Source organism: Numida meleagris, chromosome 1, assembly GCF_002078875.1.
Source record: "Numida meleagris isolate 19003 breed g44 Domestic line chromosome 1, NumMel1.0, whole genome shotgun sequence".
NCBI lineage: Eukaryota > Metazoa > Chordata > Aves > Galliformes > Numididae > Numida > Numida meleagris.
This window is the reverse complement of record NC_034409.1, coordinates 105,983,293-105,999,185: the sequence shown is the minus strand read 5'-3', so window position 1 is coordinate 105,999,185 and position 15,893 is coordinate 105,983,293. Positions and strand designations below refer to the sequence as shown.

Genomic DNA, 15,893 nt, shown 5'->3' with positions numbered 1-15,893 from the left:
TTATATCCTCTTGTTTGCATGTGACTTGCAATTTTGAATTTTAGGGGCATGCGGATGAAGTATTTGTCTTGGAGACCCATCCTTTTGATTCCAGGATAATGCTGTCTGCTGGTCACGATGGCAACATCTTTATATGGGACATTACAAAGGGCACAAAAACAAAGCATTATTTCAACATGGTAAGAGTTTTGTTTTTTTGTTTTTTCTGTTTTTTTGTTTTTTTTTTTTAAACTCCACCTTTTCTCAACACACAGCAGTGTGTTCAGGTACTATTTTAAAGAACCATAATCAACATTCAACATGTATACCTACTGCTGTTTCTTTTTTTTTTATAAAGGCAAAAATTGAGTTCATTTTGTCTCTAGAACTTTTACCTTTGAATTTCTTCATCACTATAACTATAGGTGCAATGTAACTAATAGTGAGTTTATGGTTTGATGTGGCAGAAAAGGAAGCAGGGATTGATTCCCTTGTCTGCTTCCAGCTGCCCACTTCCATTTTCTACCTTGAATCAGTTGCCTCTCAGTGGACTTTTTACTAAGCTGAATCAGTTCACCAACTTTGTAGAAAAGTATTCCCCACTTTCTTGCACTAGTGCAATTCTCCAGAGCTTTTGGTTGAGTGGGGTCAGGGTGCAAGCTTAGGAGGCAAGGAAGATGAACTGTGAGAATTTGTAATCAGATGTGAAGAATGTGAGGTACGGAGGTGCAAGGCAAGATGTCACTTTCATCATAATCAAGGTCTAATCTCTTTTTGACTCCACTTATTTATTGGTACTTCTCAATCTGTGAGTGCTGGAAGTGGTTAATACCAGGGCTCTTCCACTCCTTGTTGCAGGAGACCTTTTTGCGCCTCATTCATAGTATCTGTTGTTAATTCAGATGAGGTAGGTTCCACTGAAGAGACTGAAAGGTCTGTCACTTCAGGAATCCCACAGACAAGTACTTTATTCTCAACTGTACTGAAAATGATAATACCATAAGCTTTGGTGGTTTTGGAGATCTTTGCCATTCACTCTTCGGCCAGCTTTACAATTAACTTTTTTGAATGGGTTATTGTCTCTGAGGCTTCAATATGGTACAGTGTTTGTAATTTTTATTTCTTTATTTTTGTTGCAGTCAGTGGAGAAGGGATTTTTTTCTTCAGGTTTAAAGTTTCATGCTTTTCTTTAAAGTGGCTTAACAATAAGTATGTAGTAGCTAGAATTTAACCTTAAACAGTATACTAATAGCTAAAAAGCCTCCAGATTGGTTTGTTTGTTCGTTGTTTTTTTTTGTTGGTTGATTTTTGATTTATTTGAAAATGTTTTCGTAGCCTTTACTGCATCTTTTAAAATTGTATGATTTTAGACTTAAATTGAGATGCCAAGGGAAATAAACTGAAGTGACAGGATTATTTATTGCTTTAATGGAAGCATTTAAGGAGGTGCAGGGCTGCTTTTGACTGAATAATTGATTTTTGATGTTTGCTCAAAAAGTTTGATAAAATAGTCTTGAGTTTCTTTCCTTCAATCTAGATTGAAGGCCAAGGACACGGTGCTGTTTTCGACTGTAAATTTTCACCAGATGGGCAACATTTTGCATGTACGGATTCTCATGGGCACCTGCTGATATTTGGTTTCGGCTGTAGCAGGCCTTATGAAAGGGTAAGTTCAGCTTTTATAAGAATTGTTAAGCTTCTAACTGAAATTAGATTAGTTATGCTGATTCCTAAAACCTAGAAAGTAAAAGTGTTTTGTATGTGTAGTGGTTGTAAATACAACGTGTTTCTTGATGTCTGTGAGTTCTATACATACAGTCCTGGCATGTCAGAAACAGCCAGTGTCCTAAAATCCCCTCTGGGAAGTAGCTAGTAGTACTTTTCTGGAACAGATATCTTCCAGCCACCTCATGTATATGTTAATTGTTTGAGCCCATATTACTTCTTATTTCTAAATTCTCAAAATAGGTTAACGTCTGAAGCTTGGAATGTAACACAAAGTTTATTGCACTACTACCAAATGAACGAAAGCAGAATAATTTGCTGATTTGTTTTAATTATTATAACTTGGAATTCAAGACCTTTAGTAATTCAAATTCGGTACAGCAGATTGTTTAAAATAAGCACAAGTAAATATGCAGCCAACACTGCTGACTGAAATGTTAGAAAAATGTGCATAGGATTCAGTGCTTTACTTTTAGAATGTATCAGCCTATTTCTTTTGTGCTTTGATGAATACACGTGTTTCTGTTTTCTTGAAATAGCCCTCAAAAGTGCAATTCTGGCCTATGTTTTTCTTCATTTCTCTCTCAATTTTTTAAAAGTTGCAGTGGTAATTCCATGTTTGTCATTTTAAAGATTTTTTTTCTTGTACATTCTTAGCTGAAATTGAATCTTATTCTGTTCATCTTGCTTATCATTGCTGGGAGCAGAGATTTTGACTGATCTAGTGCTTGTGTAACTCTGTTTTACTTCAGCTGCATGGACTGAACAGACTTTTTAAGTTGCAGAAAACTTTTGAGGCGGACACTGCATGATTAAGAAAGATCTTATCTTTGAGAACTTAGGAAATCATGGTCCCAAGTTCAACCTTGCATGGAAACCAAGGAAACTTTTCTTAGCTGCGTGGAAAAAAGTTAGAATGGGATAGGAAATATTTTGAATCTTAAGCGTAGAACAACACTGTTTTCTAAAACTGTTTTTTGTTGCTTGAAAAAGTGCTCTCATAAGTGGGAGTACTGCAACATGTACTGGTTTATAGTAGTTGTGCATAACTCTTCTCACTGGGAACTTGCCCTTCCTTTCTCCTTTTAAGGTGGTTTTAGAATATTTCAGTTAGTATCACTTGTTCTTTTGTGTTTTCTAGCAGATTTGTGTTTTTTTCCTTCAAAACTGACAACATAAAACTTTTATTTCCTTCTAGATTCCTGATCAGATGTTCTTCCACACTGACTACCGACCACTTATTCGAGACTCTAACAACTATGTCCTAGATGAGCAGACTCAACAGGCTCCTCATCTCATGCCCCCTCCCTTCTTAGTAGATGTGGATGGAAACCCTCATCCAACAAAATATCAAAGATTGGTACCCGGAAGAGAGAATTCTGCAGACGAACATTTGATTCCTCAACTTGGATATGTAGCAACAAGTAAGAATGGTCTCACTAAAAATCTACATCCAGAATTTATCTGTGCTGTAGTAATTCTGATTTGGGACAGAGTAGATGTGACATAGGTGGTATAAAACTGCCATTGTTTTCTTGCATACTTGCAACTATCATGTGTATTTGTGCTCTTCAAGAATGCTAATATGTCCCACAGTGAATAGTACTTTAAAAAAGAAAAAAATAAAATAAAATTTGGTGACTCAAGTGGATGTCATAATTTTTTTGCTGAATCTGACATACATTAACTTAACTGTGCTTGAGTTTTAGAATCCATAAACGTCTCACTTGGATTAGGTAACTTGAATCATTTCCAGAGTTGTTCTTGTTGTAGTTAGTTGCAGAACATGTCTCTCTGTGATGTGAACCAAGAGGTTAAATCATTTGCTGTATTAATTAACTCATTCATGTTTGTCATTCTGTTGCATTTATAAGGTGATGGAGAGGTGGTCGAACAAGTTATAGGCCAACAGACGGTTGATCAGGATGAACAAGGTATGGAGCCCAGCATTCTTGATGGTATGATTAGACAATTACAACTACAACAAGATCAAAGAAATGCAGCAGCAGATCAAGAACCTGCTTCAAGTGGTCTGCAGAATGGAGAGGGAACACCTAGAAGAGGTTAGTACTTGGAGGCTTAGGAGGCAGCCTTACTGCATCTCTATGAGGAGTGGAAGTGGAGAGAGAGAAGTGGCAGGCTTTTCTCTGGGGTCACTGATGTCAGGATGCACAAGAAGAGCACAGAGCTGTTTTGGGGTGGGGCAGGGTTTCAGAGTGGACAGTAAGAAAAATCTATTTGCCATGGGGGGTGATCAAACACAGAGATAGGCTTCCCATCAAGACGGTTGATACCTCATGCCTGTGAGTGTTCAAGAATCATTTGGATGGTGCCCTCAGTTGCATGCTTCAAGTTGCGATTACTCCTGAAGAGTCAGGCAGTTGGACTGATCTTTAAAGATCCCTTCCAGATGAGCTTAATCCATCCTATTTCCAACAGATTTTAACTTGGATATTGTTTTGGGGACTAAACTTCCCTTTATGTAATTCTGTCTGGATAAGATTTTTTTTCTTCACTAAAGCACTGTTGTTCCTGTGACAAAATTGCAAAACAAAGCCTTTCACTGTTCAAGAATGTTAACTGTTATTTATTGTAGAGTGCTGTGCTTTTAGCAATATATGACATTTACAGGATCTATGTTGATTCTCCTCTAAGGTTTTCAGGATGAGCATTTTACCATACTGGAGTCCCTTCTTCCTTCTTTGTAGATGTAAACTGGACTCTCTTATATGTGTCAGTAGTTTTAATTACATACAACCAGTTCCAGGGCAAGTGGTTTTTGTAACCTCAAAACTGCCTGAAATTGTTCAGAAAAAAAACACTTGTTACATTATACTTACTTCCACTGTATTAACGTAACAGGATAAACAACCATTTAAAAAGCACACTTGTCTTTGTATTTTCTACAAGACAGATAAATTTCTGAAAGTGATCCCTAGACTTCTACGTAATGATCATTGAGATAAAAATAGGGAAAATATTAGGTTTTTGTTATCTACAGTAAGAAAAACCAGATTTTCATTCTGTGTAGTCCAGAATAAATGTTTTCGTTGTTATATTTTAGTATTCAGAAGACCGAGTTTAGACATCCAGTCTCCTCCCAATATCGGTCTGCGCCGTAGTGGGCAAGTTGAAGGCGTGCGGCAAATGCATCAGAATGCTCCACGGAGTCAGATGGCCACGGAACGAGACCTTCAGGCTTGGAGGCGAAGAGTTGTTGTACCAGAACTACCACCCAGCTTACTCAGGTCTGTAGACAGCTGACTTGGCTGCAGATAAAACTAGAGAGAATGCATCATTCTATGACTTCTAAATCGAGTACAACTAACTTAGCTAAAGTAAGTTGTGGGGTGAGTTGAAATGGTTGAATGGACAGCTGTGCTTAAAGTTTTTAATTGTAAACTCCATTCAACAAAATGAATGGGAAATTAGTTTAATAAAGAATGATTTGATTTCTGTATTTTGAGTCCTCTTAAAAGACAAATGTCTGAGATTCTTGCTTTTTCCAGAAGAAAGGGAGGTGCAGGTAAAGTTTGCATGCATGAAAGAGTTGGGAAAGATTATGCTTTTGTGAGACTCTGGGAAGGCAATGTGTTAATACCGGAAACACAATGAACACTTGATACACTCACACCAAGATGTGTACTGTAGACTTCAGTGGAGTTCTTCAGTGCAGAAATAGCTTACTTTGAAAAGTACTTGCAGTACACATTGTGAAAAGGAGAAATAATATACCTAAATATTTCTTTTTAATCATATAGCCATATGTACTGCCACATTTCTAAGGAAGTTTCTGAAAAACTTTGAGCATTGAATACTTGGATGTAGAATGATTGCAAAGAGAGGAATATAAATTAAAAACAGTGTTGAAGCAGTTTATTATATTCTGATATTTGTGAGGAAGACTTTTGTGATATCCCACTTCACCTTATCTGGAAGTCAGAGGACTTCTGTCATGCTGTAGGCAGTTGAACAATAATACATGTCTGGAATTAATGAAAGAGAATTAGGTGCTAGGGCTCTTTGCATAGATCGTTGTTTTTTTTTTGAGAATGGACTGTTTGATTCAGTATTGTTGAAAGAGATAAAGCATTAGCCTTTCATGACTTATTTGTAGGAAGCAGGAAGAATATCGAATTGCAAAAGGGCAAGAAGAGAGAGATCTTTATGAGTCAGAGAAGAGAAGGAAGTCATTTCAGTCATCGGAAAAGGTATGCAGCAGCTTCTAGGAAAACTGGTACTCTGCATAGGATTGGGAAAAGTCATGCTTAAAACAAAGAAAGCAGACATTTCTGAAGGTATGGTCTTCAAAGGTTCCTGGTGATTGAGCTTCCACTTATTGCAGGACAAAGTTCATTTTACTTCTATGAACACCTACATTTCTTTTTTTTTTTTTTAATTTCAGCTTTGCCTCTTTCCATCTAGGGTATTTAGTAGAATTTGTAAAGACATGGTTGTTTTCAGACCATTTTGGTTTTACCGCAGTCAAAAGTTGAAAGACAATTGTGCAGGTCCATGACAAAGCGTTGAGGTGCACGTGAGAGTGTGCAAGATCTTAAATTTGAGGAATTATAGGCTATATTGTGATTCTCTGCTTTTTTTTTTTTTTACTTTAGTTGACAGTGTTTTGTGTATGATAGACTTTTTTCAGAATTGCTCTGCTTTGAACACTTTTTTCATTTTCAGTTTTTTGGAAGAGGTCAGTAAGAAGGAAAAATAGATACTGGACTAGTTTTGTAAGGTTGTGGCTTCGCTGTATTTTGCAGTTCAAAACAACCTGATGAACAACTTGAGGCAAGAACTGTACTGCATGATTCCCGTAATTGGAAGGAGTTCAGGATTTCTGTTCTTGATTGTTTAAGTATATTTAGTGATGAGAACTGACTTGTCGCTTGTAGCAGTAAGGAGCAATTTAAGATGGCTATTAAATTTTAACTTGGGAACTGGAAATTTATGGGCTTACAGTAAAATTGTTTCTTGTGAAAAGGAATTGTGATAAGTCTGTGATGCAGTGAGGCCACTTCACTTGTTGCATCCATCAGTGCTTTTAGCTACCCTTTTGAGCCCCATAAAAATGTTTGCCATGTACATATTCCTGTGTAACAGTTCTTTGTACTTTCTAAATAGAGTGACTCTGAGTCTTCAGTAATACAGTCTAAACGTAGGCTGCATAGACGGAAATATCCCAATTACCGAACACGGAATAACATTGAACAGCTTGATTCATCTGATGAGGAGAGAGATGACTGCTTTGGTTTGATAGAGCAGGTAAGTTCTCTTTTGTTTTCTGTATTTTGAATTTAAGTTCCTTAAGCGTAGTTTCATAGCAGTGTGACTTCTTTCTTAAAAACCCTCTTCTACCAGGGAAAGTATTTCTGTAAGCATTATTGCTGTTACCATAAGCAGTAATACTTCTGAAACGTTGTTATTTGTTGCCTTAATAACAGTAATCTTTCCTGTCAGTTCAGAGGTGCCTAAACTAAGATTGCTGAGAGTCTTCTAAATCATATCCAGAGACCGAGGCAAAAACGTGGTCTACAGTGCTGAGGTTGACTGAAACTGAGATTTGGATTTTAGGTGTTTTTTTTTTTTTTTTTCAACTGTTCCTCTGCAAAAACCTTTGAAATTTGTGCGTACACCAAAATCTGCAGAGTTTTAAAGCATTTTTATGGCCTAGTAAGGTAATTCTTCTGTAGTCTATCTGTTCTGGCTGAGTCCTGGCTCAGAATTTGAGGGATGAAATGCAGATTTGTCAGTAGCAGGAGGCTTGACTGTTCTAGTATCGGATGCTGTGAGTGAGTGCTAGGGCTGCTTCCATTGTAGTTGATTTGCCTTGCACACAGGGAAGTAGTTTCATAGGCAAAAGGAGTGGAAGGAGTTGACAAAGTCAACTTGTTGGACCAGTCTCCTGTTAACAAAGAATGGTGAATGGAGTTGTTGAGGAGCTAAGATAATGCTGTAAGATTATTGTCTCTGGAAAAGGACTCTTCTCTTGCTTGAATAATAATAATAAACACTTCAACGAAAATCTCAAGTTTTTCGTACTTTGGTAATAGAGTAGAGAGGGAGCTGTCATCTGACAAATTTCAGGCACTCAGACAGCAAATAAGTGAGCTGTGTGCAAATGTCCAGTAAATAACTACACAAACTTAAATGTTTTTAAAGTGAAGCTTCTGACATCCAGTTTTCAGTGCTTTTTGTTTCCCAATTTGTAACGTTACTAGGCAAATTACTTATGGCAGAGTAACGTCAGAAATCAATTTGTGAAATCTCTTATTATGGAAGTAAAAAAAAAAAAAAAAAACTACTAATACAAAAATGAGCTATGATGTTAAATTCAGGAAAACAGGTTATGGGTGTTTTTGTTTGTTTAATTCAAATATTGGTAGGATGAATTATCTTCTATGCTACATGAAGAGTATTGGTCTTTAGGGGGAACTTGCTCTGACAGAGTGGCAAATTATCAGTTGGACTAATTCAGACAGTATTAAACTTGAAATTGCAAGTCAAACTTTTTCTTTTTTGCTTGTTTGGCAGTGTACAACTTGGGACAAAAGCAATCCATTATATTTAGTCACTGCAGTTACGGAAAACAATTCTTAAACATGAAGTTAATGTAGGTGTTTAACAGCAGGAAATTACTTGTGTTGTAATATATTTCGATATGCCTGGACTTCTTAATTCTGCATTTAAATGTATACCTAATTAGTAATGTGTGACCGCTTAATACTAAAATCAGAAAAATCACCTGATTCTAACTTGCAAACATAATCATAATAAAAATATTACAGAAGTGTTATTCCTGTAATAGAATATTCCTACGCTGTGTGTGGATGGGAGACCTGGTAGCTTTCCTTGACTTGTTCCTTTTGCAATCACTAAATTCTTCTATTGTGTTCTAGGTGGGCAGATTTTATTGTAGGTTCTACGTGCTCTAATTACAGCATCATCAGTCTGCAATTCAGCGCAATCAAAAGCAGCAGCCAGCTCATTTGACAAACAACGTGAACTTAGATTAGTGTAAAAAAAAAACAAAAAAAAAACCAAAAAAAACAGTGTTGTAATGCGTTAGGAGGATGTAAATGTTGCTTTGTGAGGACTGGCTACAGCAGGTAGAGCCACACTTAGCTAATAAAATATGAGTGAATGTCTGGGAGTTAATGATTAGTAGTGCCGACTTGAGGTTAATACGCTTAGTTGAAATAAAAGAAGTGATAGGAAAGAGCTACTTTAAATTCCATTTTGCCAGATTTCTTCCTAACCATGCAGGTTAGGTTGTGAGCAGAGAATGTGTTTTATGTTTAGACCCATTGAAAAGTATTGTGAGAAAGTTTTGGATTGACTCTTGGGTATTTTTCAATTCAGGAAGCTGAAGAAAGTGAGGGCTCTGGTTCATCTGAAGAGGAGGAAGAGTGGAGAAGTGACAAGAAAAGCAACACTTTTAGCTCTAGGTAAAAGCAAACAAATCCCAGCTTTTACTTTCATGAGTTTCTCTTCAGTTTTGGCAAGTTAAAGTTGTGTGGAAGTTCTAGTGTGACTCAAATGTAATAATGGTTTGTTGGTTAATGTATGGCAGTGTCACACTGCATTATTATTTGGTGTCACCAAACATTTTTCTATTCTAATGTCATTTTCCAGTCCTTTCACTTGCTGGATTTCTTTGCTAGCTGGCTTTTAAAAAAAATTTAGATTTCATTTATTCATTTTTTCGAGAACCAAGCAGCAGTCAGTTGCTTGCTCTTAAGGTTATGGTTGGTTGAAAACAACAAAAACAATCTTAATTTTGATGAGTAAGTTTATAATTTTATTTAGAACAGAAGTTACAGATGCATTTTTATTGATCGTTTTATGGCTTTCTAAATATTCTTTCTAGAACTCTCTAGTTGCAGAACTGAAAAGTGTGGATATCCAAAAGCAAGTGTGAACCTGTGAGATTTGTATAATTGTTTTTAAAGAATTCAATTAACCCCTGACTGTTCCGTTAGGGATGGCTTTTATTGAAAAAAGTCGTGAACTTTAGAATTCACCAGACAACTTTTCTTTGGAAAGCATAATTTAAATTGCTGTTTTTCCAGAAAATTAAATAAAATATCAAGAAATTATTGGGGGGAAAAAGAAAAAGAAGATAGTATCACAAGAATAAAAACTGCTTTCCATGATAATCTGTATCAGGAGATGTTTGTCTAAGATAATATAGCATTCTTAAAATGTTGCCAACTCAATTCTGTATTTGTTTCTCCCTGACGCACCTGTCATGGTCAGTGATTCTTCAAGTAGGTACTCTGACTGGATCGCTGATGCAGGGATTAACCTGCAGCCTCCTGTGCGTACTTCTCGGCGGAAAGCTATCAGATACTGCAGTACCTCAGAAGATGAAGTGTCCGCAGGGAAATCATCTCCTCCAAAGCGAAGAAGGAGAAAAAGGCGAAAAAAGCCCAGACCAAAAAAGCAGGAGGGGGTATGAAATTGATTTATTCTATTCACTTTTTACTAGATTCCTCTCTTTAGGTTTTAGACTTCGTCACTGGAAACTCTTTAAGTAGTGGCTATTGCGATTGGACATGGGTATTATTACTCCTATGTACAGTCTGCCCTTGAGAATTTGAGAACATTTCATATCCAGGAGATCTACCAATTTATCTACACTCCCAAGTAAAACCCTTTTTTCATCGAAAATAAAAAGTGTTCAGAAAAATGTTTAAAGAAGGAAACGGGATTATTAAGTAACTGTACAGAATAATAGGCTAAAATCCTGTAATGTAGTCCTGTTTTAATTAGTATATTATTTGAGAAACTTGGGAGACATATTTACTGTGTTTATGAAGATTATTTCTACTTGGGTTGAATTTTATATTTTACAAAAATTAATTATTATTTTTCAGGTTACTTAAGTTTTTAGGTTAAGTAATTATCTTTTTTTGAGTTACCGTAAATTTTTTTTGGCCATTTTCTCTCCATCCTCTCGCTTGATTCTAAAAATTTATCTAAATTATTTGAAACTCAATATGTGTATTTACTGAACAACAGTTGATTTATTTAATTATGCTGCCACTTCTGATATTAGAATTTTGTTTTATCTCTATTTTAAGATCAGCTTGATGAGCAAGGTTAACTTAGTCTGTCTCCAGAATGTGGGATAAAATGGGCAGTGCCTGCATGCACCAGGGGAGGGTTCTAGGGTCACAGGTATCCAGGGCAGTCGCGTGTATGGGTATAAATAGCCTTGTTGCGCAGCATTAAATTGGCATTTCGGCGTTATACACTGTGTGTGCGTCCCGTATGCCCCGCACGCGGAGGTGCAGACGGAAGGGAAACCTTATTACGTTGTCGTAGACAACATCTGGTGACCCCAATGTGATTTTGGGCGTGAGCAAGGCGCCGAGAAGCCGGAGCCGTGATGGGGCTCGGCGTGCAGGAGGTGGTGAGTATGCTGAAATCCTTGGCCAAGGAAGTAGGGATAACACTGCATAAGAAGGAGTGCCTCGCACTCCTTCAGTGGATGCTGCGCAAGCAGTGTGCAGAGTCCCCGACAGACTGTCTGCAGAAAGTGGCTTTAGAGAAGGCGGGTCAGGAGCTATGGGAAGAGGCAAGTGCGGGAAATAAGAAGGCACTGGGACTTATCCCTGTGCTGGGGACAGTGAGAAGTGTGATACAGAAAGTGAAAGACGAGCGGCATCTCGATGCCACGGCACGTCAAGTGTTATCGGGGACGCCTGATGACACTGAGACAGCCAAAACCGATGGAGAGCAGGGAAAGAAACAGTCGGAGGGAGAGGAAAACAAGACGGGCAAGGTAGGGGAAGAGACGGGGACGGAAGCTCCGCTTTTAGCCCCTTTAGGGGCTCCAAGGCAAGGGCAGGCGACCCCAGGGGTTCAGACCTCAGACGACGGGCAGTTTTGGTCTATGAACCCGAAGGGAACACTGACATGTTTCCCGAGGGCTCCCGTTCCTTCAGCCCCCTGGCCGGTCCAGGCAGGGACGCCTGCCTTTACAGTGGCACCTCCGCCCTACAGTGCAGCTCCCTGTGGTGCAGCTGCACCGGGCGTAGGTGAAGGAAGGATGCCAAGACCCAGCCCTGTGGAGCAGCCTCTCCCCTTGACCTCGAGGAGGGTTACTAGCTCCAAAGATAGGGCAGAGGGGTCCCAAAGGCGTGGGGCGGATGACAAGACCAGTTCCTCAGGGGAGGAGGAGGGTCGCCTTTGCATAGACCTGCCATCCGAGGGAGAAAGGAGATGGCGGGGGCAGGCACGGGACCAAGTTCGCAGGGCCGGTGAGCGCTGGGTTATTCGTGCTCAGGAGTGCATGCTCTCCGGATGCGAGCTTGAGCCCATGCCGCGCTCTTGCTACCCTGTTTTTGTTGGTGGACCGCAGGGTCCCCAGTGGCAACCTGTAGATTACAAAATGCTAATGCAGTTGAGAAAAGCGGTCCAAGAGGGAGGTCTTACCGGATCGCAGGCGCAGGTCCTGTTGAACGCTATTAGTCTTAGTGGCCCGCTGATTTTCGATTGGCGACAGTGTGCACGGACGTGCCTCACCCCGGCGCAGGTACCGATTTTTGAGGCGTACATTCAGGAGGAGGTAGACAGCTTGCGGGCTTGTGTGCAGGCAGACCCAGCTCATCCTCTACACAACATCCCAGCGGATGCAATCGCGGGAAAGGGTAATTGGAGTACCCCTCAGGAACAACTGATTTTGCCAGCCACTGTTCTTGTCACAGCGGCGGATTTGGGCAGGCGAGCGCTTGAGCGGATGCATACGCTTACTAGTGGGTCGCCAAGTTATCTTCATATTAGACAAAAACCTGGGGAGCATTTCCGCTCCTTTGCAGACCGAGTACAGACAGCTATCTCGAGTAGCAACCTGCCCCTGGAAACTCAGGAAATAGTGCTGCGAGAATGTTTACGTTCGAGCGCAGCTCCAGAGTACAAGGCTGCTCTTGCAGCCCTTCCTGCCACTGCCACAGCAGGGGAACTCATAGCACGTGGCTGCGCTTTCAGTTGAGCTCAAGAGGTGCAGCCATTGGCTGCGGTTTTGTCTGAGCAGGTTGCTGGGATAACAGCAGCTTTGCAAGCGATGGCAGTCCAAACCGCACCAGACGTCTGCTTCTGTTGCGGTAAGGGAAGGTATCTTGCTCGCAACTGCTTGCAGGGCCGGGGACAAACAGGAGGGGAAGTACCACTTGGTGTTGGGTGTGTGGGGGAGAAGGGCATAGGGCAAAAGACTGCACACAAAAGAAGATTGGGAACCAAAAGAGGAACGTATTAAAGGGGCTGTTAAAGAGGGGGGAGTTGTGGGATAAAATGGGCAGTGCCTGCGTGCACCAGGGGAGGGTTCTAGGGTCACGGGTATCCAGGGCGGTCGCGTGTATGGGTATAAATAGCCTTGTTGTGCAGCATTAAATTGGCATTTCGGCGTTATACACTGTGTGTGCGTCCCGTATGCCCCGCACGCGGAGGTGCGGACGGAAGGGAAGCCTTATTACGTTGTCGTAGACAACACCAGAATGGAATTAAAATTGAGGATCTTTGTTGGCAAGTATATAATTTGAAATTATACATAACCATAAGCAATTTGGGAGAAGAAAGCCAAAGCCTTAAATAACTCTAATCAATCTCATAACTTTCCATCTTCAGATGATTTCTTGCATCTTCATAAGATTTTTATTGGTCACTGAAGATGCTATCTGAATTATAAGGCTTTCATTCTCTTGAGAGTTGCAGAGTAGTTACCTTGCTCACTCAGGTCTTCAAGTAAGAACAAAATGCTTAGTGTGAGTACTGCAAATAAAACTTGAGGAAAGCCTTGGAGGAGTTCAGCTAGCAGGTTTTGGAAGTGTACATTAGTCTTTCATAACTTAAGCTTTCGTCTGCCAAATTGTTGTTTTGATGCCGTATCAGCAATATGTCTGTTATGTATACTTTTGCTGTCTATTAAATTTAAAGGCTAATACTCCAACGCAACCAGTAAATTCGGAACTGTCGAATGATTGGCATCCTCCAGTTTGGATAACAGACACGGCTCTTCGAAGATCTCCATTTGTTCCTCAGATGGGTGATGAGGTAAGAATATTTGTTTAAAATCTCCTTCAAATGCTCATGCTACTTACATATTGCTATAACGTTTACCTTTTGGGTATTTTTTATTTTATTTTTTACTTTTTTTAAGGTAATATATTTTCGACAAGGACATGAAGCTTACATTGAAGCAGTTAGAAGAAATAAAATTTACGAACTGAATCCACACAAGGAGCCTTGGAGAAAAGTAGTGCTTAGGGTAGGTCTGCACTGAAGATGCGCTAGGTTTCAGCACTGGCAATCTCTGAATAATAAGGGTTGTGCTGCACTAGTTTTAAAATGTTGATTTCTGAGTTTATGCCATTTTCCTTAACGCTTTTGTATGAAAACAAGAGGGGAAAATTGTCTTCACTTATTAGGATAGCTTCAAAGTTACCTGTGGGAAGCCTGAATACAAATAGCTGTCTTCATATTGCCAAGTCTAACAGGCTGTCTTCCACTGAAATCTCAAATGTGGTTCCAGTATTCTTGTCATTTTATATATGGATATAATGTAATATTCAGTTAATAATATAACGTTCAATTAACTATTATTAAACTAATAGTTCTGTGCATAGTCCAGTTGGTAATACTTTCTGAAACTGTTCGTTCTTACCTGTAGGATCAGGAGTTGGTAAAAATTGTTGGAATTAGATACGAGGTTGGTCCTCCCACATTGTGTTGCCTCAAGCTTGCCTTTATAGATCATGCCACCGGAAAACATACTGACAAATCATTTTCCATCAAGTATGTGCATCTATATTTTCTTGAAAAGTACTGAAAAACATATTTCTTTAAGCTTCTTCCTGAAGCCCTAAGGTACACACCTGAAAGGGTATTTTTCTTCATCTAGATACCATGATATGCCAGATGTTATTGACTTCCTTATATTACGTCAGTTCTATGATGAAGCACGGCAAAGGAACTGGCAAGCTTGTAAGTGTGTTTTCTACATATTTGATCAAATGATTTTGAAATAAGATACGTATCCTTACTGGATGTTCTAGATGCTGTTCACTTGTAATTTCAAAGGGCTCTCTGTTAGATAAGGTTAGATCTCTCTGTTAGATGAGGTTTGTCTGCCTGTTTGAAATTTGAAACCAGTAGTAGCAGGGCTAAGCATTTTGGAGAGTCTGCCATAGCTCAAAGATACAGTCTTCAAAACATAAAATCAGATTCTGGTGTTGTCTTTTCTTGCTTTATAGTTAAGTAACAAAGAGATTTAGCACCTTTTGGCGTAATCTGTTGTCTCATCTTTTACTGAGTATCAGTATTTTTAGAACTTTAAACTGAAATCCGTTGATCACAAATGTTTTAATGACATACAGAAGAAGCATAGTTAAATAACTCTTGTTAGTAAAATACGCGAGCAGAATTTTTTTTCCTCTAGCTGACAGGTTCCGATCCATTATTGATGATGCATGGTGGTTTGGAACAGTGTTGGGTCAAGAGCCATATCAGCCTCAATATCCAGATAGTCACTTTCAGTGTTACAGTGTTAAGTAAGTATAAAAGGATTTTACACTTCTAATGTTAGTAGTGTGAATTGCCTTTTACTTAGCTAGCTTCTTGGTATATAAGAACGTGTAAGTTGTTCAAATGATTTTACTGGCTGTGTTATCATTTCTCAATGGTATCTAATCTAGCACAATGTGAATATGTAATAATTTTAAGCAACTTTTTAATGAAGGATAACATGATAAAATAAGTTCTTGACTTCTTTGATTGTGTCATCTTCTCTAACAACTACTGCTTAATCTCTTCCGTGAAGCAAGCAATGCGATTTCCAGTGTACATAAATTACTAGTCTTCATTCATATTTGGTTTTGGATGGGGGCATGCTGAATCTTTTTTGTTGTTGAGGTCATAATTCTTACGCTTCAATTTTTCACACTTCTGTCTTTCACATAACAATCCACAGGAGCAAGTGTAACTATAATGTGATTGTATGCTATCACTTGCGCCTTGTGTAAATTATGTTTCTAAGCTCTATCCTCATGCTTGCTGTGTGAATGTGAAGACAGAGCTTAAGTAATTCCACTGCCTAGTAGTATTTGGCTATGTTTGCTACTATGTAGGTTCTGCTTGCAGTTTGTCCTGCATTTCATCTTTGGGTTATATTTAGCAAGATAGCT

The 15,893-nt window shown here is 39.0% G+C and overlaps 1 protein-coding gene across 4 annotated transcripts in view; it reads left to right on the top strand.

Moving 5' to 3' along the window:
* The window catches only part of BRWD1 (bromodomain and WD repeat domain containing 1), a 55,552-nt gene that overhangs the window by 17,129 nt on the left and 22,530 nt on the right, over positions 1 to 15,893 (top strand). For all 4 annotated transcript variants that reach the window (XM_021405722.1, XM_021405711.1, XM_021405713.1 and 1 more), the window contains exons 15-28: positions 45 to 179; positions 1,517 to 1,645; positions 2,903 to 3,128; positions 3,579 to 3,767; positions 4,769 to 4,952; positions 5,822 to 5,915; positions 6,832 to 6,972; positions 9,070 to 9,155; positions 9,967 to 10,162; positions 13,648 to 13,764; positions 13,871 to 13,978; positions 14,381 to 14,505; positions 14,612 to 14,694; positions 15,149 to 15,260. In XM_021405722.1, the coding sequence (XP_021261397.1) occupies positions 45 to 179; positions 1,517 to 1,645; positions 2,903 to 3,128; positions 3,579 to 3,767; positions 4,769 to 4,952; positions 5,822 to 5,915; positions 6,832 to 6,972; positions 9,070 to 9,155; positions 9,967 to 10,162; positions 13,648 to 13,764; positions 13,871 to 13,978; positions 14,381 to 14,505; positions 14,612 to 14,694; positions 15,149 to 15,260 (1,925 nt within the window). The remainder of the gene's footprint in view (positions 1 to 44; positions 180 to 1,516; positions 1,646 to 2,902; positions 3,129 to 3,578; positions 3,768 to 4,768; positions 4,953 to 5,821; positions 5,916 to 6,831; positions 6,973 to 9,069; positions 9,156 to 9,966; positions 10,163 to 13,647; positions 13,765 to 13,870; positions 13,979 to 14,380; positions 14,506 to 14,611; positions 14,695 to 15,148; positions 15,261 to 15,893) is intronic.